This window comes from Microtus oregoni, unplaced genomic scaffold, assembly GCF_018167655.1.
Source record: "Microtus oregoni isolate MIOR12 unplaced genomic scaffold, Mior012 000047F_ref0000412, whole genome shotgun sequence".
NCBI lineage: Eukaryota > Metazoa > Chordata > Mammalia > Rodentia > Cricetidae > Microtus > Microtus oregoni.
This window is the reverse complement of record NW_024543221.1, coordinates 6886320-6911944: the sequence shown is the minus strand read 5'-3', so window position 1 is coordinate 6911944 and position 25625 is coordinate 6886320. Positions and strand designations below refer to the sequence as shown.

The 25625-nt window shown below is 50.3% G+C and overlaps 1 protein-coding gene across 4 annotated transcripts in view; it reads right to left on the bottom strand.

The window, feature by feature from the left end:
• Positions 1–9601: 9601 nt before the first annotated feature.
• The window catches only part of Susd4 (sushi domain containing 4), a 128510-nt gene continuing 112486 nt past the window's right edge, over positions 9602–25625 (bottom strand). For 3 of the 4 annotated variants that reach the window (XM_041635430.1, XM_041635429.1, XM_041635428.1), the window contains 4 exons: positions 16326–16523; positions 14952–15096; positions 12031–12413; positions 9602–11001 (listed from right to left, as the gene is read on the bottom strand). In XM_041635430.1, the coding sequence (XP_041491364.1) occupies positions 10973–11001; positions 12031–12413; positions 14952–15096; positions 16326–16523 (755 nt within the window). In that variant the 3' untranslated portion in view covers positions 9602–10972. The remainder of the gene's footprint in view (positions 11002–12030; positions 12414–14951; positions 15097–16325; positions 16524–25625) is intronic. The other variant, XM_041635431.1, reaches the window with a different exon arrangement.

Genomic DNA, 25625 nt, shown 5'->3' with positions numbered 1-25625 from the left:
TCTCTCTCTCTCTCTCTCTCTCTCACACACACACACACACACACACACACACACACACACAATCACGGGCTTTGCCACACCACTACAACTACAAGTAGTCTGAGAAGTCTTTATTTCATACAGGAACTGACAACTGGCCTCATGGCCCCCTCCTGAAATCTAACCCATAACTCTTATTTCAACCTGCACTTAGAGAAACTGCCACACAGAGACACAGAGAAAAATGAGGGTCGGGAGCGTCCACGGTCCGCAGAAGGGACCCCACAGCAGGAAGCCTCAGGCTGGTTTCTTCACCAGGAAGTCAGCTCTGTCTGAGGGTTGTCCTTTCCACTGGTTTTATTCAGTGAGGGTTAGAGCCAGCTGTGTAGACAGTTGACACGGGCTTGGGCTGGGGTTGATGACAGGTGACAGGGCTGTGGTGTCCACGCTGAGACCTTGAGGACATCTGGGTGAGTCGAAAGACAGAGTGGTCAGGCCAGAAGCACCATGCGGGTTTAGAGGGTCAGAAAATGCTTCTGAAATCACGTCAGAAAACCAAATTATTCCAGACACAGAGCAATTACGCAATCTTGGGTTGTCCCAGAAACTGTAGATAAAACGTGTTGATGGCTGAGAACCGGCCCTGCCTACAAGCAAGTGGTGCAGGTGCAACAAAATGAACTGGCATGAATCCTGTGGCTTTGGAGGTAAACAACCTCAAAATATTTCTATGTGGATAATTCTATGTGCGTTAACTCACGAGCCCCTAGAGCAGCCAGTGTGACAGGCACAACCCCCTCACTATATGTCACTGTGATGTCAAATGCTTAGCATTTTTCTGAAAATATTATTCCCCTTGACCTTGATGATGACAACGGCCACTTTATAACACATTGATGTGATCCATACTGCATCAGGCATCTGGCAATTGCTCGTCTTTTCCAGCTTGCATAACGAACCTGCTACCCGGGGAGTAGTGTTCTGTCCATGTTGCGTATGAACACGTGGAGGTTCAGAGATTGAACAACAAAATAAAAGTCCACATCAGCTGCTGATGGGTGGAGCCTGGATGCCAATCTGAGCCTGGTCATTCCCCTCACCCAAAGAGCCTATTTCTTTTCATTTGACTATAGTTGATTGTCAGAGAGCATTCTGGGGGCAAGAACAGCTCCTCTCACCCTGTAGCGTCTGCTCAGAATCCTGACCTCACACCACAAGAGAGGGAGAAGAAATGGAGCCACCAGGAAGTGAATGAATGCCCAGGAATCTAGGATTAAGAGCCAATCTTCCAATCACCCAAAACTTGTGGTACCATGGACTCAGATGAGAACTGCTTGTATTCTGTCCCACCATTTGCGTTCTGACCTCTAGCTGAATTTGGCATTTACCATGTAGCTGTGCCTGTGGCCTCGTCACATGCATGAGCTACAAACGCTTTCACATCACAGGGTAGTGCTTGTAGATAGGACATTTACTTCCATGGCTTGTCACCACCTTGTAGTTACGGTGTTAGTCTTACAGAAGACCCTGCCATTTATTAGTACTGAAAACAAGACAATAACGCTATACATTAATGTTTGAAATTGCTGTCATAATAGGACTTCAACAGAGTCCACCGACTTTGTTTTGCCAAATGCATTTAAGCATACTATTCTTAGCTGGGTGGGGGCCGTACACACCTTTAATCCAGTACTCGAGAGGCAGAGTCAGGTGGATCTTTGTGAGTTTGAGGCCAGTCTGGTCTACAAAAGCTAGTTCCAGGACAGGCCCCAAAGCTACAGAGAAACCCTGTCTCAAAAAACCAAAACAAAAAACAAACAAGACAAAAACAAGAAAACACAAAAAGCAAAAACAAACAAACAAAAAAATAATATTCTTAGCAATGCTCTTGTCAACCTCACTAGACTGTCAAAGGGCTCCAAATACAAAATGGTCCAGACAGCTGACTCAGGGCATGGGCTCCAGCCAGGTCCAGCCGAAATCTCTTCCGCTATAGCACGTGAGAACATATCATAACCACACGGGAATGCTTCTCCTTAACCAGAGGTTTTCAGAGGTGGCGGTGCCCGCATGTGGGTTGACTGCATCTTGGCTGGCATGTCTCTGTCCTGGGTTCTGAAGGACATGCAGCAGGGTCCTTGCTCCTTGCTGCCTACCCTCAAGACAGCACCCCACTATCAGCTGTAATGGCCCTGTGTGCCTTCCCTGCGCTTTGCTACACGTCCATGTGCCCGGGGGGCGGGGGTACAAGAAAGTTCCAGTAGAGACGTGTTGTGCTGAATACACGGAATGACACAAGAGGATTTCCTGTAGATGTCAGCTGGGGTGAGGTGCCAGTGCTGGAATACGCAACAAAGGCAGAATTCTGTCCCATTTCTCTGAGGGGACCAGGTTTCCTCAGGGTGTGAGATGGAAGCTACACAAGTCCCTCCCCCACAGTGTTAACGGTTTTCATGGACATGTTCCAACAGGAAGCCCTGGGCTCTGGCCTTGCTGAATTTACATTAGGACGGGGATGAGAAGACCCAAAGAAACCACCTGACCTGGAAGATGGGGAGTCAGGGTCCTAAACCCAGGATGGGCAGGAGCTATGGGGATGACTAACCCAGCCTAAAAGGACCTTTGATTTCCCTAAAAGTCAGAAGAACCAGGGCATCAGGGACACACCACTACCCTGGAAGCTGAGGCAGGTCACCAGTGGACCAAAAGAAAGGGGAGTATTTCTTGATCCTTAAGTACAAAGAGGAAATACACTTACGGACCATATAATGTCGTACTAGTCAAGGCTGGGTGGCATAGCCCACGGAGTTTCCAAAAAGATTACGGTGGAGCTGCGGGGTTCCTATCATCTGGCGACATGGTGGCTGTTGCATTGTCCTCGTGCCATGCGCCACTCCAGTTGATGGTGATGCTGATGCCAACAGGGCTGTTAAACAGTCCATTGTGCAGAAGCATTCCCTGCAGAACCGTGGGTCCCACACTCTGCTTGATCAGGCTAATGAGCAGTTGTGTTTATATACGGCCGTGATATAGTTTTATTGTTGTTTTGGAGCATAGTTAGAAAGAGTTCGGTGTGGAACAGTCTGCCATCTTTTGACCAGCAGCTTCTCCCATCCGCTGCCTACCGGTACTCCACCACAGCCGTGTGTGTTGAGGTGAGGCTTCTTGTGGCTCAGGCTGGCCTCAAACTCACACTATGTGGTTGAGGAGCACCTTGAACTTCTGGTCCTCCTGCCTCCACCTCCCCAGTCTTGGTACTGCAGGTGTGCGCTGCCATGCTTCCCCCTCCCCCCATGACATGCTAGAGACAGAATCCAGGGCTCTCCGTTTGGCAGCTCTTACTGAGCTACAGACCCAGCCTTGCTTTGTCTCTTGATGGAATCCTGTCCACCTTGACCTTGATCTAGGTTTGTGTAAGTGCACTCTGGTGTTGGCACAAGGACAAGATTGCCTAACAATGTATTTTTAGCCAACTTTATCTCGAAGGGATGCAAGGTTGTAAGAGCTGAGAGCAGCTCCGGTCTCTGAATGTTTGCGTGACCCCAGGAATGACTCTAAGTAGTCTGTGTCATCATGTTTAATCCTTTCAGCAAACTCGGGGAGGTGCCATTAGCGTCTTTGCTTCATGGGACAAAGATAAGAGGCTTAGATGCCAGTTATCATGCCTGACTGAGCTTGTGTGTGTGACAGGTGTGACAGTGCTGACAGGGCTCAAACCCAGGGGATGGTTCAGACCTACGAGTCTAACTAAAGGGGCAGCCCCGCCCAAGTGCCCATCCCAGTGTCCCAGTCCCCAGTGGCGATGGGCACTAAATCACTGTTAGGAGCCCGTAAGAGCTTGCACGCTCGTCTGAGATGATGTTTGAAGGAAGTGGAGGAGGTGGAGGTGTGACCTGTGGACTTGAGAATTCAGTGCCAGGACTAGACATGCCCCGGAACAGTGACTATTCCATGAGCCCCCGATGACGAAGTAGCTGAAGGACAGCACTGTGAGAGAAGACAGAGCAGGTGAAACAAGATGCAGAATGAGCCAAAGTGGGCAGCTTCATGCTTCCCGATGCCAGGGCTCTGCTGATGCTCCAGGGTGGAGCTGTGTGCGAGCCCGCGGATGGCTTCCCACAGACTAAAATCTGTCCGCATTTCCTGTGACATCTATCCACAAGTGCAGGTGCGATACTCAAGTTGACTGCTACCAGGCCAGGTTGTCTTTCTGTGGGTTGGAAACTATGCCTCAAAGGGCCTAACGAGCTACCGTGGACTCGGAGGAAGTGTTGGTACAAACTGGAGATGACTTGCCAAGCAGAGTATGTCCTTGTGAGGATTCAGGGAGCAAAGCAAGTGCCATCCAGCAAGTGGATGCTAGCAATGTTTGAGAAATTGGGGTGGGGAGACACGTTACAGACTTGTCTAATTATAATAAAGATGGCAGCCAACAGTCTTAAATATGAACCGGCACCAAATGTGTTCTAGTTATGTTATATATGAATCAGCTAATTGAGCTCCTCCTAGTGGCTATATGAAACAGTTTCTATTACTGTCTGTATTTCACAGCTGAGGACACATTGAGCTACATCCCCACAACAGGGTAATGGCTTGCACACAGCCACGATGGAGAGTCTCAACCAGTTCTGAGAGTCTACTGGTAAAAATGAGGAAGAGGGGCTAAGGTAGCTGTGGGCGGTGGTGCACACCTGCAATCCTAGCACAAAAAACCAAGCAAGTATGAGTTCAAAGGTCAGCCTGGGCCGTGCAGTGAGGCCCTGTTTCAGAACGTTCCAGTGGAAGACGACCAATGCTCAGCCTCAAAAGATGATGATCACTGTGCGTCAAGTAGCTTAGCTGCTTCCTTCTCTGGGCAGCTTTCCTTGCTCCAGAGTGGGGGTGGTGGCCTCTCTGATGACCTCACAAGACATATGGTGCTTAGCACAGTCCCTGCATCTTGGTGTGCATGTCTCCTGCATCTTTCTTGGGCTCATCACATCCATTATGAACCTCCAGTGAGAAGGCATGCCTGGGCATTGTATATATGATGAGAAGAGGATTGGGAGGGACTTGGGGAAGTCTAATGTATGCAGGGGAGAGGGCCCGAAGCTAGGGAGAGGAGGGCTAACAGGTGGATGGGGCAAGCATGAAGACAACTCAACCGAAGACCAAACGAGAGGGGAAGATAAGGATCGTGTGTCTTCCCAAGCCTGGGGTAGTGAAGGACTTTGTACAGTCTCCTTTCCTGGAACCCCTGGAAGTCTAAAAATTGGGCTGATCTCCTCTTCCTTTGCAAGACATGGAGGAAATGTATATGCACATGGCCAGATGAAGGAAGCCAGGCTGGAAGGATTAAGTACTGACTTCAACTATACGACCTTTCGGAAAATGCAAAACTAAAGACGTAAGACAGATAAGTTGTGGGACATTTGTATACCGTGTGAAGATGTATTGCTGTGATTGGTGTAATAGAAAGCTGAACGGCCAACAGCAAGGAAGGAGGTGTAGGCGGGACTTCAGGGCACAGTTCTTATTGGAAAGAAGGTGGAGTCACCATCCAGACATGGAGGAAGCAACATGAGCAGCACAGAGAGACGAGGTAACCAGTCATATGACAGAACAGAGATGAAAAGAAATGGGCTAACTTAAATTCTCAGAGCCAGTAGCACAAGACTAAGCTAAAGCTGAGCTTTCATAATGAATAATAAGTCTCCATGTTGTTATTTGGGAGCTGGCGGCCCAAATGAAAATCCACCTACAATAAGTGGCTGCTGATGGAGGTAGGGGTGGTAGGGGAGGGAACAATAGGCTGAGCAGAGAGGCTTGTGACAGGGAAATGATTGTGTTATGATCCCAGTGGACACATGCCATTACACGTGTGTGAAAATCTGTAGAAGACAGAACACAAAGAGCCAATACCAATATAAGCTACAGAGTTTGGTCAGCACTGTACCGAATATGATATGATTGGCTAACAATTGCATCCCACTAATGCAGGGTATTAATAGCAGAATTCAGGGCTAAGGAGAGTTACTCTTTTAGCAATTTTTAAAAATACATATAAAACTTTTCTTAAAAAAAAAAACTCTTAAAAAGTTAGGCCTGGGAGTACAGGCCTATAAACCCAGTGAATTTAGAGGCGGAGGCAGGAGGCTTCCCAAATTCAAAGCCTGCCTGGACTATAGAGTGAGTTTAAGGTCAGTCTAGGAGTGCTAGGGTTTGGCTTAGTGATAGAGTTCTCCTTTAGTATGTGTGAGGCTTTGGATGGGTTCAGTTGCCTGACAACACACACACACACACACACACACACACACACACACACACCTACAGCATGAACAGGAAGTCTGCATCAGGAGTCAGAGGAACAGACTGTCTCCTGCAGATGTGTGGCTTTCTTGGCCCCTAAGACAGGCAGGAAAAATAGGCTTTTAAAGGAAGAGATGAGCACACTTCCTAGGGCCAGAGATATCCCACAATTACAAAGAATCCGTGGGCTCCAGCAGGCCCACAGATTTCTTTGAGATGTTAGTTGTCTCAAGTCCTTACACTAGAATGGAATCCACAGCATCTGTGCCTCTCGCCAAGGCCAACTTCACCGATGTCTACAGAAGTGCCATGGGAGGCCAAAACTACACAGGGCGGTTAGGCCTTGACTCCCACCCTTGCCCCAAATGAAGGTACTTATTCTTAGAGTATAAACCCTCTTTGGTGGGCAGGGGGCACTGGGATGGGCTGTTGCTGAGCTGCGTGTGCTCCAGGGAGAAGGGAAACTGAGTCATTCTGAAGTGGATGTGGGGGTTGCTGGGCTTGAGAACTAACAGGAGTGGGCAGTTGCTGAGTTGCTGAATTAGACTGGAGAACAGACAGAGATGGGCAATACTTGATTCTTGATCAAAACCAAAACAAACAACAACAAAAAAACCACCAAGAAGATTGCCATTCTGTTGGAGCTGAAAGAGATCTTTACGACATGTCTAATTCTCCCTGAGGAGCGAGGAACCTGGGGCTTAGAGGGGTCCTCCCCACCCTGATTCTGAGACCCAGGCTCTACTAAGTTTAATTTGCCTTCAACATAGCCCTCAGGCCACCTCACTTTGCTCTATCATACCCTGGTAAAATCCTGATTTCAAACTTTCCAATGGCTCCACTCTTCAAACCCCCTTAGCATAAACCCAAGCCTCCATGGGGGTGGGCTCACCAAGAACAGACACCTTTAACTTCTAGATTGTAGCTGTGTACTGCCCCTGAACTAGAGAGCATATATGGCCCGCACATAGTAGGTCTATAAAGATTTCTCCCAGCCTCCAGGCAGAAGTCACTCTGTTCCTTTAGGCTCCATTGCATGGCCCTTCCCAAACTCCATCTGCTAGATTTCTTTCTCCATTGGCCTCGGAGGACCATGAGCCAGGCCTCCTGGGGCTACCAGACCCTCGGAGTCCATGCGCTAAGTTCTCGGTATGTCCCTGGCTTGCTTTCAGCTACCAGTCTACTCTCTGGTCACTCAGAGTGACAAATGGCAGGCACTCAGAGACTGGTTTCTCACCTAGTGTGGGGTGGCACACTGCCCAATATAGCAGTTAACCACGTGCACAGTGACACACACTCTCTACATTAAGTTTTATGATTTCAGGGCCACCATGCTCAGTCTTTGTCCTTACAAATGGCCAGCACTCCCCGGGGCTCTGCTTTGCTTGCTAGACCAGGTATGTTTACCTGTGGACTTTCCCCTCTGTCACACTGGTAATGTATGGCATTAACTTTTATGCTTTAAACTCAAAATAGACAATAAAATCAAGGAAGCAGGTTAGCGGCAATCTACAGGGCTGTCCGTGGAAATGAGTGAGTCCTCACACACTTTGTGGGGGTGGAGGGGTTCTGAGGTTCTCCAGCCCTCTGTGAGCAGAGACGGGCTATGCAGCAAGCACAAAGGCCTGATGGCCCATGCACTGAAACTTCCCTTTATACAAAAGCTTAGTATATAGGAGCTGGGGCTGGGCTCCTGGGAGAACAATTCCAGGAATGGACACATTGAAGGGCAAAGGGACCAAGGCTGGTCAAAGGTATGCATGTGGGAGTCACGTATTTGACAGCCACTCCCCTCCTCACACGGGACCTGCTGCTGTCAATCTCAAATGCCCTCTGTGTCTGCTTGCCTGACTTACATTAGTTGCTGCCCACGACCCAGCAATGAAAGCAGGGGGAGACTGTTCTAAATTTCTGCATGAAGAAACAAGGGCCCAGTGAGGCTAGTAACTGATCCAAGATCGCAGCCAGGTAGTAGCGGAGGAGGGAGGTTATGGAGCCCACACTCTCCCATGATGCCCTGGAGGTCGCAGCTAGAGCCTGAGGCTGTCTGAGTGGGAGGGGATTTGAACGCCTGTTGTGCAGAGGGAGGATGAAATAGAAGAAGCCACTGGACCTAATGGGCTGTGGGCCAGGAGTCTTTGCATTTGATAATCTTGGACTTGCTGGTGGCCGGGGACCATTTCTGTAGTAACAGAAGGCAGCCTTCTCCTTGTGCCAGCTGCTGGGCCGGGTGTAATTAGGTGGGAAAGGGCCTGAAGCGTCCACACAGGCAAATCACAACCTTGCAATTAGGAGAAGCTCGGCAGCAATGAAGTGTGAAGACGCCTGCGACTTGAGCTGTGCTCATGATGAGGAACCAGTCAGCCAGAACTGGCCTGCTGTGCAGCAACTCAGATGGAGCACCGAGGTGCAGGCCCAAGGAGAGGAGTGCCAGCACTGGCCTGGCCCTCTCCCACAGGCAGGTTCCTTTCCATACCGAGGAAGGTGGCTTGCACACCCACACCACAGGGACTTCGGGACATTTAAAAGAATTATGTTGGGGCCACACCATCCTTGGAATCTCACAGAGGATTTTTTCTGTCATGAGCAACTAGGGTGGGGAAATAAACGGCAAATGATGTCCGTGGTGGAAATATTGATGGGCACACAGTGCTGAGTGATGGCAGGCAGGGTCCGGGCCACTAGACTGGACATCGGGTGAGGCTGCAGTTCAGTGGCAGTGGCCTTCCCGCCAGCCGGCGCACCAACAAAGCTGACAGACTCCTTGCTGTCCTGCTGCTGGAGCATCTTCTGGAAAGAGGCAGGGATGGCCTTGGACAGCTCTTTGTGCCTCTCCCTGCCTGCCTCACGGGAGAACAGACTCTTGCTGGTAGGTCACTCGGACACAACCCGTGTGAGGAGGCACAGGAGGAAGGACAGGCGGGAATGAAGAGTCAAGGTCTGGCTCCCGGGGAGAGGTTGCTCACAGTAGGCCTGGTTCCCCAGGGCGTCTACTTTGAAGGTAGCACCACCTCACCACACATCAATTCCTTTGAATAAACGGAATTGATGGTGTGGGACTGGGCTGTACCCGGGACAGCATGAGGCTGTCACTCGAGCGATCTCCAACTGCCCACAGTTGTAACCAAGGGCTCAGCACCATTGTCACCACTGGGAACACCGGGCAAGGGTGGCTGTGCATCAGGTAGTGTGGAGGTCACCCTTTCCGTGTGGGATCTCCTTCAGCGGTGTGTTCTTAAGCCCATGTTTTATTTCTGTCACCCACGATCACTGTCACACACTTCCCACCCTCCCCACTCCATTCTACTACTAAAGTCACGCTTCAAACTGTCATTTTCTTTTTAATTTTTAATCAGTCTGTGTCGAGAGAAAACAGGACTCGCTCAAGCTTCCAGCCCTCGCTGCTGCTCGCCAGCACAGTGATTTTTATGGATGAGGGTTATGGTTATATTTGTCTAAAACCCAGAGGAGGAACGGAATCAACACCACAGACCAACATGTATTTGAAGAGACACTTCTGCACTGGGGAGTCTCTAAAAACCAATCAATTTCTTAGGCACAACACCCAGTGGGCATCATGAGACCCTCACAGGAGGAATACAGAATGGCAGGCAGATAGGGCCAAAGGCCCCCTGAAAGCAAGAGAGCCGGGTGACTTGGGGCTGGGAGGCCAGCCTTCAGACTTTGCGGGACTAAACAGAGAGCTGGGGGCAGGGGGTGCAAAAGATCTGCCTTATACTTTCTTCGGATGCAGAATGTGTTTTACAGACACTTTCTGTTTGGAAAAATAAAAGCACGGTTAAGATTTAGGGTCAGGGACAATGTGATAACAATGACCCACAGAGGAAGGCATGAGCAGGTAACTGTGAGTGGTGTCTCTCTGAAATACCAAACCAATCCTGACCAAGTTTCCTGGTCAGCCACAAGATGTGTTCTCATCAAGGAAAGCCCAGGTTTATCCCATGCCATGGATCCACTGCCAGACCATGGACGGATATAGACACCGATGCTGGTCATCAGAGGATAGCACAGGGCATGGGTGTGTGTGTGGGGGGGGGGGGGGCTCTCTGTGTGAGGAAATTTCCAGAAAGCAGAGTTGGCTTCTTCATTTCGTTTCTCATTTGAACCGCTCATCCTGCTTTGACAGTGGTCCTGATACAGATGTAACATGAGACTCTTGCCTTGGGAGTCTTGCCTTACTAACAAGGGACAGGAGAAGGATCTGCTCCTGGGCTGGCCGATTAACATGGGCTTTCTACAGTGGCAGACCTGTCCAGATCTAGAGTCCCTAGACAGTTCAAAGCAGATTTTAGAAGCGGATTGACACAATGTGACATGCTGGCAGAGGGGCAGGGAGTGCTGTTAACACAAGCCAACAGGATATGTGATTCGTTGGGATGTGTGCGGCACTGTCTCACGCTCTGGATCAAGAGACGCTCAACGCTGTCATGGGGGGCGGGGGTGCAGAGAGTCCTTGGTTCCCTGCAGGCCGTGACAAACCTGTGGGTCTCATTGAAAAGCACTGTCGCTGCTGGTTCTCAGACCCGCAGTCCTGTTGGAGACGTGTGGTGTGATCGCTGTCCCCACATAGATAGATTAGAAAACGCCCCGGTCTCCCCCAGGCTCTGTCTGCCTGTGGCCTCACTCCAAGGGTCAAGGCTCTTTCCCCCAAAGGGAACAGTGGAATGACCATGACTTGGCCCGGCTAGGCATCTTCTTCCATGAGAGGGATCTCTGGAAAGGAAGGGATGGTTATTTGCTTAGCACACGATTTGGAATTACGAGCCTCATTAAAACTACTCCCATCCCAGAAATCAAGGAAGAAAGGAAAGTGTTCAGATCCACGCAGCCATTAGAGGTCAAATAAAACAGCATCCCCTCTCCCCGCTCCAAACACCAGCTATTTGCTAGAGAACAGCTTATGATTTTTATATCCAGCTCATAAAAAGGATAATGTTAGGCTTTCACCACGGCTCTCAGTCACTCAAGCCAAGATGCTACCATTTCAAGTGCAGACGAGCAGGGAGGAGCACAGGAAGGGGCTCTGGGGGCCAGCAGGCCCGTTTCTGCCCTGCTTCTGCTGTTTACTGTGGCCACACTCTAGAATCAATGTGATTTTGCAGGGTTGCGCTGCACTTCCTTCCTGATTACTTCCATACATTTCACCATTTTCACGGGCTACGATCTTCCCCGTGACGGATGCATCTTTAGCGTCATGTGACTTCTATGCACACAGTATTGGTTGGGGTCAGGTGGGGATGTGGTGCCCCCTAGGTGAGTCCGGGGCAGCATGTCTCCCTGCACTGGCCTTCCAAAGCGGGATGGTAGGACCCAGTGTGCATGGCACTGGATTAACAGTGTGCACAGCAGCATGGAAGAACCAGCCTTGTGCAAGTCAGTTTTGGAAGATGTGCTGGGACCTGGTGCACACGTCTAGATTGTTCCTCTGCCTGTGTGTGAGGCTCTTCCTGAGCAGCACCTTCAGAAATCCTATTCAATTAAGGGACAAGATAAAATCCCTGTATAATAGGAGGCATTGAAATTGAGGTGTTGTCTACCCTCCAGCCTTTTAACTCCATGGCTGGGTACCCTTTGGGGCTTCATGAAATTTCTATTCCTGGGATTTTATTGCTCATACAATACTGACCACTATTTGCTACCACTGGCCTGTCGATGGCCCTACGAGAGTGAGAAGCAATGGCAGCTGGGGAAGAAGCAGACCCTTGGTCCTGACCCTGTGCTGGGGAGCTAGCCGGAGCTTACCATCTGCGATGTCAATGCCTGGGCTGGTGGATGCCACCTCCCCTGCTGTGCTCGGAATCGTGTCCGGGGTGTCTGGGGCAGGGTGGCTGCCCCCTTGGCACACGGGGGCTGAATATAGAGTCTGGAGCAGCTCAGAAGAACCCGAGGTGCTGTCACAGGTTTCTGACTCCCCACCACCCGTGTCTGTGACCCCGGAGCCGGGGTATGCTGGAGGGCTCTGGTCATCCACAGGTAGAGGACAGCCCTGGCCCACAGAGGCCAGGTACCCGGGGCCTAAGGCACTCGAGCCTCCGTTCACAGCCTCATCATAGGTCGGAAGCATGACAGGCACACCATCCACTACCACAAAGTCAGGGTCGCTGCTGGAGCTCCTGGGAGGACCCCTGTGAGGAGGAAACAGTGGGAACGTCAGGAAGGAGGCGGTGTGGAGAAACAGCCCCTTCTCTCAGTCCTTCCTGGTGGATGTGCTATGCACCATGGCCTGGTTCTGCAGGAGGTTTTCCTTAGAGCACTCTCCATCCTAAGGGAGGGTGACACTAAGTGCCCAGAGGGCCTGTCTGTGTTTACAAGGCCTCTTCTTTATAAAAACAAAACAAACAAATGAAACCATACCACTCAACTTTAGAGAGATGAAACACAATGGAAAATGTAAAAGGCAGACTGTTAATCACCCCTCTGATGGTGCCATTCCAATTACCCAGGTTCATGGTCACCTCAGACCCAATGCTGCACCATGGTCCAGACAGAAGCCGCACAGTTGCTGTGTGGGAAAGCCAGCTCACCATTCCTACAGGGACTCCTTCATGAAGCACATGCACAGCACCTGGTCTGGCCTCGCACCTGACCCTAGGAGATGTACGTCATCAACATTTGCACCCATATGACCGGCAGGCTCTGCTCCTGGCTCTGGAAGAGCCCAGAGCAATAAGTACAATAGCTTAGAGCTTGCCTGCTTATTCCCTCTGCTGGGAACTCAAGATGGAAGAGGAGACCAGAGGATCACACAGAAGGAAGCGGAGGTGATCCATTTGGGTGTGATGATGCCCAGAACCCTGAGCGCTTCTGGGAAGGCACATGAAGTGTCTGGACATGGCTGTTGTGGGGAGGGGCTGGATTAGCCTGTGCTGATCACTAACGTGAGAGGGGTAGTCTCAAGCCTACAGCTTTATGAAACATCTTGCAAAAGCTTGGGGGTTATGGCATTCGCCTTCTTGCTCCAGTCCTCAAAGGCTACCCAGACAGGCAAGAGATCACCTAGACCTGCATTCCCTGGAAGGTGGAAGGAAGAAAGGAGGGAGGGAGGAGGAAGAAAAGGAGGAAAGAAGAAAGGAAGGAAGGAAGGAAGGAAGGAAAGGCAGACGGACAGACGGATGGAAGAAATGTGTTTCCAGCCTGGTGTGGCTAGAGCACCCAGAACAAGCTGTGCTCGCTCCTCTCTGGTCATTCTAAGGTCTCCCATTTGTGTCTTAGCTCACTCAGGACTTCTTCCCCGCTCCTTGCTTTCTTGTTGTCAGATCCGAGCAGCCAGACACCTCTGCTCATTTCTTACCCCAACAGCCCTTGCTCGGGCGACTGTCCCCTCTACACAGCTCCAACCATGCTATGTGGCTTTCATATATATATTGATATTAGACACCTGGGACTCAGAGAACACAGTTGTCCGCCCTTGTGCACCTTGTGTTCCATTTGGACAGATAACAACTTTTCCCTAAACAACTTGAGGACAGTGTAAGAGCATCTAGTCAGTCTCGAGAAGATTTCAAAAACACCCTAGTAGTCCATATCTTAGAAAACTCCTCCAAGCACATATATAAAAAATAGCTTTGTAGGCCATATGAATCACATATATAAATAGAAATCACAATGGTGTAGTCCAGCTTTTCTTGTGAGCCTTTGGCCTTCTTGAGACACTGTAATTGCTTAGAGATAGAACATGGCCCCTTGATTAATAAGGAATAATACTGAAGACCCGGAGAGCAAATGAAAGGATTGAGGTAAAGAAAGGAAAGTTCTGAGACCTCAGCAAAAGCCTGGTGATGCCACCAGGGCGGCATCCACCTGGATACACCTCTGGGCCTGGAGAGGACATAGGTGACCCCCACATCCAGCACACGTAGCTGGGGAGAGTGAGGTGCCTGCTGGGTGTGCCCTACAGTGTGTCTGCTGCCAGGTTCAGGAGAACCACTGAGTGACATGAAGCTGTCAGGGCGTGCGAGGTGAGGGGAAGCTGACGCTCCTCTCCCCCTTCATGCTCCTGGGAGGTGAGAGATTTACGGGGCTGTTTGGAGGGAACAGAGTTGATTCTTGGAGCCTCCTTCTCGCCCAAATACTGGCACACATAAACCTCAAGTTTCTTGTTCTGGTGATTAGGAACCATCGTGACAACTCAAGGATGAGGCTGACTAACTTAGGGGTAACGAAGCCATGAGTTGACAAGGCTCAGCTGTAAGGACAGTTCTGGCGTGAGGAGAACAAAGGCATGGAGACACCAACCTGAGCCCTCTGGTGCAACCAAGGATAGAGAATCACCATCTGAAGCCCCAGACTCCCCCGCCCCTGCCCCAGACCCTTCTGATTTTCCACTCATAGGCCTGCTCTCCTTTCTAAAGCTTCCTGCCCTATTCGTTGACCTGGGTCGTGCCCCATCTCTGACTTTGGTGCCTCCCAGGTATATAGGTATATGCAAATCATTTTCTAGGGCCACAGCAGGTGGACCATGATGGGGCTGGAACTCCTGATGGAGCACACACAGTTTGTATGCCTGGCCTGGTTCTCTCCTCCAGTCCTCCAGAGTGCCTGCTTCAGAATGCCCCGCCCATGGAGGCCGGGATGAGGCTGTCTTCATCACGGTGCTCTCTCCTGGACAGTCTACCCAGACCTTTAGACTTTACAATCATCTGCGCTCTCTCCACTGCACCGACCTGGTGGGGAAGTGGGCCTTGAACTTGGTCTGGAACATTCTCGCCAGGATGACGAGCAGTAACACCAGCAGCACGCTGGTGGCCGTAAATGCTACGATCTTCCACGTGGTCAGGAGGGTCTCGTGGGTGCTGGGCCACGTTTGCTCTGCCGTGAGAGATAACAAAGCCAGGCATGAGGTACCGCATTCCTTTGCGGGGTGGTCATCTGGCACATGAGGTACACATGCTATGCCTCTGGGACTAAACGGACATACCATACATCCAGTGCAGCTCGTAAACCATGTTAGGATCCACATGATACAGAAACCTTTCACTAGCATGGGACCTGCCAGGCTGAAGATATATTGGCAGGTGGTGTATTTGTAGATACTAGTGAGACTGCAGACATGCATGCTCAATTTGCAGCCCGGGCAGGAGAACTTAGGTCAGGCCAAAACAATAATAATGCAACTGAAGAGAGAGAAATGTGTCCTTCCCTGAAGAACCTGTTCAGACATGGGTCAAAACGATGCTGTGGGGGTAAAGAACGGAATGTAGCAAGGGCCGTGCAGACCGAGGGTCCATGTCTATTCCTTGGCCATCACTTTACCCTCTGTGGAGCAGTGCTCCCAGCATACTGCATCCCATTATTGCACTCAGTGGCCATTCTCTTGACTCAGTGCCTCTCCTCTTGCTGGCTCATAGTATCAGCCCATGCCTCCAGATACCCAGCATCACAGCTGTATCCAGAAGAGTAGCATTCAACCAACACTGCTGCTTCGGGAAGCAGCCAAGGCTATGATCTGGAAGGAGTGGGCAGAAGTGGGAGGAGCAGGTGAAGGGTGCGTGCTAGTACCAGGACTCCTCTACAGGGCCACTGCCTAGGTGTTCTGGGACCTATGGAAAAGCTGCCAGCTAACACACATCAGTTACCAGGAGGCAGTGGAGCTTGTAGACAGTCTCCACCTGTGTGACATCAGTTCTTACCCACAATGACATTATTCCTATTGGATGTGTCCCTCAAAGGAAGAGAAGGGTGGGTTCATCCACTGCTCAGATCCCTGAGCCATGCTCATAATTCTGGTTACACCCATGGGCCTGCATCCTTGCCGGTGGGAAGCACCCAGGTTGTGAGAAACTGCAGAAGGTGAATTCCTCCCTGGGTTCCAGCTCTATGATTCAGCTCATAAATATTACTGACCTTCTGCAAAAGGCTTGGAATCCCTTGGCAGAGTCCAACACAGCCACCCCTATCTATAATAATAGATCATTTCTACAGCCTGGGTCCTGAGGCTCATGATAAGATAAGATGCCATTCAGGACACAGCCTGGCCCCAGCTTGGAGGCTGCCTTCAGAGGACCAGCCTCCCCCAAGGCTGTGGCCTCCAGTCTCACCTGATTTGATGCAGTAGACTTGGTAGGAAGGGAACCACTCTCCATACTGGCAGGTGATGTACTTGTAGTCACTGGTGAGGCTGTAGCCGGGATCACAGTAGAACTCTACCACAGTCCCGTGGTTGTAGCGCTCGCAAGGCCTCGGGTGGCAGATGAAATCTCCGTGACTCACCATAGGAGGTAGTGGACAAACTTGGGCAGTTGGGGAGAATAAAAGTTTCAGAACCAACAGGCTCCTGGGAGGAGCCCTTCAGACACAATACAGGCACGGCCAATGGCAACTACTTCAGGATACGCTTATACCTGAAATACCAGACTGCAGTTTGGGCCTGTGTTTTCACGGAAGGTCAGTGGAAGACTGCTAGGATATTCTGAGCATGGATGGGGTCACGTGGTGTTGTAAAGCACCTCGTAAATGAGAGGCTCATCATACGATAGGAAGAGTATGCCTATTTAATAGATAGTATTAAGCTACTCTATTAATAATGCATGCTATTATGTGCCAGACAACCTAGTAAATAAAATTAAGGTATTTATGGACGAAATCTTTACCCAGTGGCACAGTGCTGCCAAGTCTCCTTCTGTTACCCAGGCAGTTATCTGGAACTGTTCAAACTGGAGAGCTGTGGCCCCGCATGACCCCCTCATGTCCTGTTGGGGTTGAACCAATGGCAACCATGAAGGGACTCTTCTACTTCTCTTGGCAGTCCTAGCCTTGGCCCCTCACACAGTTGCCACCAGGACAGTGGGAGCAAGTCCTACGCTTTCTTTCTCTGTCCACACACCCTTCACCCTTTGCAAGTCCTGGTCTTCAACAACCCCATCAAGTGGAAGCTAATTCTGTCCTGATGATGTTTATGGGTTTTCTGACCCACGTAGTACGATATTAGGGGGAGAAGGTTGTTTTCAGCCTCCCACCTTGAGATCCCACCTGGGCTGCAAGGCGGGATGTGGCTCATTTCTGATGTTGGGCAGATGGTTTTAGCGGAACTTGCTGTTTGTGCATGGCATGCCACAAAGAGCTCTTGTGTCTGCAGAAGGGCTCAGAACTAAAGAGCATGCCACTTAAACACCCCTCAGGAAACAATCAGACCGCAGTCTACCAATGCCTGCCTTTCAGATGGCACCTCAGACACCATGAAAAACGGGCTTTAAGAAGGTCAGACAAACCCAAGGGTGAGCCAACTGTTGGAGCCTTCCTAGGTGCAGCCAAATACTCTGGCTAGGGTAGAACCCCCTGGCACCATGCACCACACCTCAAACTCACCAAAGCTTTCAGAGAATATATGGGGGTACTTCCTGTTGTTACGTGCTTCTCGAGCTGGATAATAAGATGGCCCCCTGATGGAGGTGTCCCAAGATGTGCCCCTTTTGGGCACCTATCTCTAACCCTGTAAACAGTGTGGCAATGTAGGTCTTACTAGCCCTTTTAAAGATAAAGAGACATGTTACAGAAGCAACAGGCGAGTGAGAGGGAGCAGAGGTTTGCTACACATGTAGGCACTGAACTGAGCTCCAGCAGAACTACTCAGCAGCCAATGACTACGAGCAAGCCCCTTCTCATTCCAGTGTCCTCATGAAGCCAGCAGTGTCCGGGGGGCTGTGCTTAGGGATGCTGCGAAGGCCTCAGGTCCCACCCAGCCTGTAATAGTGGGTCAGTGCAACTGGCTAGGACCTGAACATTGAAGGAACTCAGTGAAGAGGTAGAGAAATGGCAAAGGCACCTGGGAAGTTTCAAGATTAGCAACAGCAGGCCACGGTCACTCCTGGTTGTTTGGAAGAAGGGGTTGTTGGGGTCCCAGTAGAAAGCAGGACAGTCAGAGGTCTTGGAGAAGCTGAAGCCAAAGGAACTACCTCCAGGACAGAGAGATTGGGGGACACTTGAAGCAGCTTGCAGTGGGAGTCTAAGAGGTGAGGTTTGTAGCAGGTAGCCTGTCTAGAACACAGGCCCAGAGATGGATCTGAGGTCTGGGGTGTGCATAGCTAGGTGGTGGCTGATGGGAGATTCCTCCAGGCAGGCACTGGAAACACCGAGTTCTGACTTCAACACTGAGGAGCTTTCTGCTGCCAGGGGTTGTCCTCTGGGTTGGCACACGCCCACACCATGACACAATAATGGCAAGCACTGCTATTTCTGCTTCTACAAGGGCTCTGTGTCTAGAATGGCTACCCACAGGGTGCTCAGGAGGTAAGCAAGCTGGCTAGCAAGGATGGCTGGTGACCAGGAAGAACAGGGAAAAGGTACCCACGGTGTTTACACTTCTGAGAACTGAAGGGCAATAGCACAGTCTCCTCCCTTACTCAGCCCTCCTTTGTGTGGTCATCTCCTCACTGGTTCACAGGAGGGTAATGGGAAGGGTGGCCCAGCGGCCTCCAGGGCCGACAGGATCAACTGTCTGTCTGAGGGTTCCTAACCCCTGCACTACTGTGGGTGCTATACACAAGTGGAAACCCTTCCTGTGGGCGAAGGTGTATAAAATGTTGGTCTACCAACTGATGAACAGATAAGGGAAATGTGATATAGCCCAGGGAATATCACTCAGACTTTTAAAGGGGGAACTCTGCCATTTTCAAAAACACAGATGAACACCGAAGGTATTATGCTAAATGAAATATGCCAGAGATGAAAAACTCTGCATGATTGTGAGCTCACCAGTACATGGAATATATATATATATATATATATATATATATATATATATATATATATATTTCATAAAAACAAACTAGAACAGCCAGAAGGTAGGGAATCAGAAAGTTATAGGTCAAAGGGCACAAACTGGTTAGGTAGGATAAACAAGACTGGAAATCTTCTCTAAAGTCCGGGGAGTATGTGCCCTTAAAATTGGGCAAAAGCAGATTTCAGCTCTCCCCTTAGATGAAAAGGCAGCTATGGGGAGATGGGGGTGTTCATGGCTTAGATTTAGCGATCAGCTCACTATGTGGATATATATTGAAGTATTCTGTTATTTACCGAAACTGCTGGGGAAAAGGCTACACCATGCATCAACAGGCTCCTACATAGCAGGCTGTCTGAACAAGTCCCCAAGGGCCATCCTAGGGTTGGAAAATTACCAGATGGGGCCTCCAGGGCTCGGACACCTCACTAAAGAAGCCCTATATCAACGTGTGTAAGTGATTATGAGCAGGATGTCCCCCGGCTTGGCCTGAAGAATGAGTGACTGTTGGAATCAGTACATGAAGCCCCAGGCAAAGGGACTCAGTTTGTCAGTGTGATGAAGCTGTCCACTTCTGTGTTCAAATCCTGGCTCATGCCCCTGTGCTTCAGGGCAGCAGGCAGCTAGGGTAACTTCTTCTTGAGAAGACTCACTAATGCCCAGGGTTGACAGGAAGATTAGAAGCTCTGCAAGATGCACTGCCCAGCGATTCTGAATAAATAATGGCAATTAGCATCACGACTGCGCAGACTCACTGGGGTTCTGCCGCATCCGTTCTCAGGACGGGCACTGCCCAGGCTCCATGCCAGGCTCTTTACATATGAGGATTCCCGAGCAGAGAAGCACCAAACAATCAGAGAGCTTGAAGCCTCCGGTCACCATACTTCCTCAGAGACCAGGGAAACACAAATGGTTGTGGATGTTTACAGTCTCTCAGAATCGGCAGGCGATGGATGTGTGTTGTCTCCCCGCCCCCCCAAGTGGAAACATTTATCTTCGCACCTTTAAGTGCTCTACTGACTGTACCTTTAGCTTTCTGTAAAGGAAGCCTGCACAGGGGTAATTTGGGGTGCGGGGTGTTTCTTCTGACTTGGAAGGAAGCATCAAAAGTATCATTAGTTACAAACTTGATGGGCTGGAGAGATGGCTTAGTTAGTAAAGGGCTTGCAGTGTAAGCCTGAAAACTTGGATTTGGTCCCCAGAATCCATTTTTAAAAAAAGCTAGGTGTGCTATGCACACTTGTAATCCCAGTGCTGGGATTACACTGGGTGGATCCCTAGGGCTCTCCGGGGGATAAACTCAGCCCAACTGTCAAGTTGCAGGTTAGTAGGACACCCTATCTCAAAAAACAGGGCAGAGAGCATCCTGAGGAATGACACCTCAGCTTGAGCTCTGCCCCACCCCCATGCATGCATGCACCCCTACAAACATGCATGAACATACATCAGAAAGGTTATAAATGTGAGGCTTATTTCAAAGTCCTAATATTGAGCTCCAGGGACATCCATCCACAACACTGCCTACCATGAGGCTCTCTGAGTTCTGCTAGGCCTCTTCCCCACAGCATCCCCAGGAGGCAGACAGACAGACACCCTTGACCACATAGCGACCTCAGGCACAGGACAAACAACCTGTCCCCAGTACTGTGTGCTGAGCATCTGCGGGATCCATGCATTTCCTAGAAACACCACGAGTTGGTGCGCCACAGCTTCACCCCAGCGGGACTCAGATCCTCTTGGCTACCTGCTCTCAGCAAAAGCCGTGTGTGGCAGGAACAAAGGATCTTCTGCAACTTTAGTTTGTAAAGCATTTCTTCACCTTCAGAGAAGATGTATAGCAGTTACTGTTTTTTGGTAACTTTTTGGAGGACCACGGCCCGCATATCGGGCCTTTACAGAAAGAATCCAAGTGAGGCTCCGCTGAGGCTTCGTCAGGAATGGATCTTGATTTCTGTCTCTTAGGTGCGGGCACTCCACTTCTTATTTGTGGACAGTGGGATATGCCTCCTTGCAGGACCAATGGGAAATTTCTAACCGCCAAATGGTGGCAGAACAGCTTCCCATCAGTCACTCATAGAACTGGACAGACATGGCCTAGGTGGGGCAGAGGACAGGAGATGAGAGATGGGGGCCAGAGACCCATAGTCTGCTCTACGCTGACTACAGTGACTGGAGCTGGAGCTGGAGGTCTGCATCAGACCTCTTTCCTAAGTGAAGTCCACTTCTCTCCCCTGTCCTGCCTCTTGGGAAGTTCCTAGGCAGTTCCTTCCCCTGCTGCCAAGGTCTGTCCCCACCGTGAAACCCCTGATTCTCTCCCCTCTTTGGACATTTGGACAGAGTATGGCAAAAACAGCCACAACCTTGTGGGGCCCTTTGTGCATTCTGCATGTCTATACACATGCTTCTCACTCAGTTCTGATAAGCCACTGTAAGTAGGGAAAAGCCCATTTACTACAGTGAATGCTCTCCTATGCATTGCTGGGCTCAATTTGCTAATATTTTGTTGTGGATTTCACATAGCATGCTCGTCTGGTTTCGGTGTTAGGATCATTCTGGCAACACGGAATGAGTTCGGCCCTATCCCCTCTGCCTCTTTCCCCTTCTCAGTTTCCTATCTAACAAGCAAGGGAAATGATACACACTCACTAGGCTTTCTCTGAGCAAAGCTTTTTAGCAATGGGTTTATCCCAGTGGCTTGTTATCACAGTTAGGGCTGAGACCCCCTCCGCCGTGCCCCCAGCCTTGTTAAAAGTGAAGCTTCTGGAAGAGTTTGGGGGCAGGAAGGAACTGTGCTGACTGTATTGGGATTCCTCCACCTCCGCCGCCTCTCTGCTTCAAGAGGGATGCTGGTAATGGCAGGTCCCTTCCCCAAACACTGGCCAAAGCAAGTGCCAATTAAGGGTACATTAGAGTGTCCATCCTCCCAACCCCTGCTGCATGCTCCTCACGAAGGGCACAGAAACCACAGGGACACTTGCCATTGGCCCCATCTTGGCACACATGGCTCTGTGGTTATTCCTGCATGGAAGTATGGGGAGTCTTCCCTGGGGAGACAACTGCCTTACTCTTAGGAAGCTGATACAGCTCAAAGGCCTAAACGTTTTGAGGAAGCCCGACAGGGCTTCCTAGCAATCCTGCTTAGCTCCCAGGAGGTAAACGGCCCTATTCTCTGGGACTTCCCTGTGATACACCCAGCCTTGCTATATCAGTACCTTCTCTTATCAAAACCAATGTCATGATTTGAATCTCATGTGTCCCCTACAGGCCCATATTCTGAACACTCCCCAGCGTAGGGTACTATGTTGAAGATTGTGGAGCCTCTGGAAGATGGGGTTGGCTGATGTTAGCAGGTCACTGGGGGAGACCTTTGGAGGTAATAGCTGTCCCTGGGTCTGGTCTGTGCTCTGGTTTCTGGCATTACAATGTGAAAGGGTCACTGCCTCCTGCTTCCCAGACACAATGGGCTGAGACTTGCGTGACACCAGGATCTAAAATAAGCCAACCCTTCCTGCACTAAGGTGCTTTTATCTGTGCTTGGGTCACCGTGATGCGTAAGAAACTAACACCACATCAACCCCATTCTGCCTCTGATTGCATTTCCCAGATGATCTTCAGTTTCTTCCAGAGTGAACGTGGCTCAGAGTGTCTCCTCAAGGCCAGGCAGCAAATGCCATAGTCAGTTAATACTGTGGAGGTATTAGAAGCCAGAGCCCAGGCTGTCACCACCACCCCTCCAGGGTCCACACATTTCATTTGGCTACAGGTGAAGGGACCTGAGTTACTTCTCCCTTTCCTGTGTACACCAGGCTTACCTCCCCACCATCTGATCTCAGGGGAGGTGAACTACTACTTCAAGCAAAACGAAGTGGGGGAGAAAGCCAATGCATGCTCTAAGCACAGGTTTTCCAGAGTTAGGCCTGGGGTACCTGCCCCCTTAGGCAGACAGATCCAAATAGCCTGCTCTAGGCTTGCTGGATCCTTCTTTTACTTATCTAATACATTGACTATATTATTTTGCTTATTTTAAAGATCATTTATTCCCCCACCCAGCAACTGAAATGAAATCACATCCTCTCTTCAGACGGTTAGCACCTAAGCAATGGCTATTTCTTTGACTGGGAAAACCTGCCTGTCTGCTCAGACACTTGAGAACCACATATTCACATACTTGGAGAGCCAGGACGGAGTGCGACCCTGTGTACCTTCCTAGGGAGCTTGGCAGGCATGACTAATAGGAGTTAGAAGTTCTTTTGTGTGCAGTAGGATCTCAGATGGATGCCAGAACTGGGGGCAGGGAAAAGTGGTTAAGAGACTAAAGGCCAAGCGTGATGCTTCTTCCGTGATAGAAATGGGCTATGTACACAGGGGATGAGGGAACGCTGAGGATTCTTCAGACATAGGAGGAGGACAGGGAGGAAGAGACAGAACTTCCATGGAGGCAAGTGTGGTGGTCTGAATAAGAATGACCCTCCTAGGTTCCTGTGTTTGATGCTTAGTCATCAGGGAGTAGGACTACTTGGGAGGGATTAAGGGGTGTGGGCTTTTGGGGGGAGGTATGGCTTTACTGGGGGAAGAGTGCCACTGGTGGTGGGATTTGAGGTTTCAAATGCTCAAGCCAGGCCCAGTTATCTCCCTCTTCCTGCTGCCTGTGGATCCAGATGTGGAACTCTCAACTCCTTCTCCAGCACCGCGTCTGCCTGCATGCGCCATGCTCCCTCCCCACCATGATGAAAATGGACTAAACCTCTGAAGCCGTAGTCAAGCTCCAAATAAATACAAGAGCTCCATGGTCATGGTGTTTTCACAGCAATAGAACAATGACCAAGACAGCAAATATGACTGGTTACAGGGCCCACTGGGAGTGAGGGGTGAAGGAAAGGAGGAAAGGGCCAGGGAGAGAGGGAAGCTGTGGGTGGAGCAGTCTCCACCAGGAGAGGGTAGGTCATACGGGGACATCATTGAGGTCTCTGCTCCTTCATAATGCAGGACAATCCACTGGAGTTCTGGTCCACCCTGACACTGCAGATTAGATTCCATTACGGGGAATTTAAACCTACCCTCTTCTGGAGGTCTGGGGATGCAATTAGATGGGGATGTTCTTGCCTAGCATGCGGAAGGCCCAAAGTGTGATCCCATGAATGAAGGAGGAGGAGGAAGAGAAAGAGGAGGAGGTGAAGAAGGAGGAGGAGAAGATCCATCAAGCCTCCCCGGAGGTTCAGCGATGTTTCTTGATGGTGTAGTCAGTAGCTTCTCTGTTCTCCTTCCTTGCCTAAAGGAACCATGGGTTTCCTGCCAGCAATGGAAGGAATTGCTCAAAAGAGAACCAGCAACTGCTTTCAATTACACCCGATCACGAGTTCTCTCCTGGGACAACTGGGAGGCAGTGGAACGAGTCTAGCAGTACTAGGGGCTCCAAGGAACCGCTTAAACCAGCTGTTGAGGGAGATGACCTTTAGGCTGAAATCCAGAACAGCTCTACTCCTGTAGGGTCTCAGATCAGAACCTGGCCGGCAGCTGCTTGCTAAGAGTCCACAACAAGATGAATGGAAAAATCGATTTGCAACATACTGGGAAACAATCAGTAAAACACATGATTCTCTCACTATGATGATGAATTCTGGTCTCATCCCAAAGGCATCTGCATTAGTCACTTGTCTACTGCTGTGATAAAACACCATGGATGAGGCGACTCACAGAAGGAAGGGTTTATCTGGGCTTATGGTTCTAAAGGGATCAGGGTCCATCTTGGTGGGGAGGCATGGCAGCTGGAGCAGGGAGCTGAGAGCTCATATCCTCAGCGGCAAGCACAAAGCAGAGCAGAGAAAACTGGATACAGGACAAGACTATCAAAACCAAAGCCCTCCCATAGCAACATACTTCATAGCCTCTATCCTTAGCCTCCCCCAAACAGCGCCACCAACTGGAGAACAAGTGTTCAGACACCTGAGCCTATGGGGGACATTCCCATTCAAACCACTACAGTATCCACTGCTTTGTAAGGCAGAGAGACCAGGAAGAGCTCAGCCAAGGGAGTGCTGGGGAAGAAAATGTGCTGGGCAGAGGTAGCACTCTGAACAGGAGCCTGACCAATGATGCCATGTGGGACAGAAGAGGGAGGGTTGCATAGCAACCAGATAAGGAGTCAGCTGGGCTAGTGCATGTGAGGTCCACAGTCCCACATTAAGAAGCTGGGACTTTTGTCAGAAATGCGATGGGAAGCTGTAAAGAGCAAGGCTTGGCACAGCCTTAAAAGCCAGGTCTGGCTTCTGTGTGTATGGCTGGCAGCTGGGGGACAGCACAGTTATTAGGACATGGTTGTCATGACCTGGACAGATGATGGCAGCTAGGGTCAAGACAGTGATGGCCAGCATGCTGGGAAGGAGAGCGGTGGCATGCCCTTTGAACATTCTAGTTCCCTTTATATAAGAGCTCGTTGATAGATGGATTGGGGGGCCCCTGGGAGAAGAGCCAAGGATGATGGCCAGATTTTGGGCCTGAGTTAATGGTGGTGCCATTCACCACCTTAGGTAGATGCCGTGTGGGAAGGAGTGGTACCGAGTTCAGCTTTATTCTTAGGTTGGAGCTGCCAGTGAGTATCAATCAGGCACCCGGAGAACAGCCC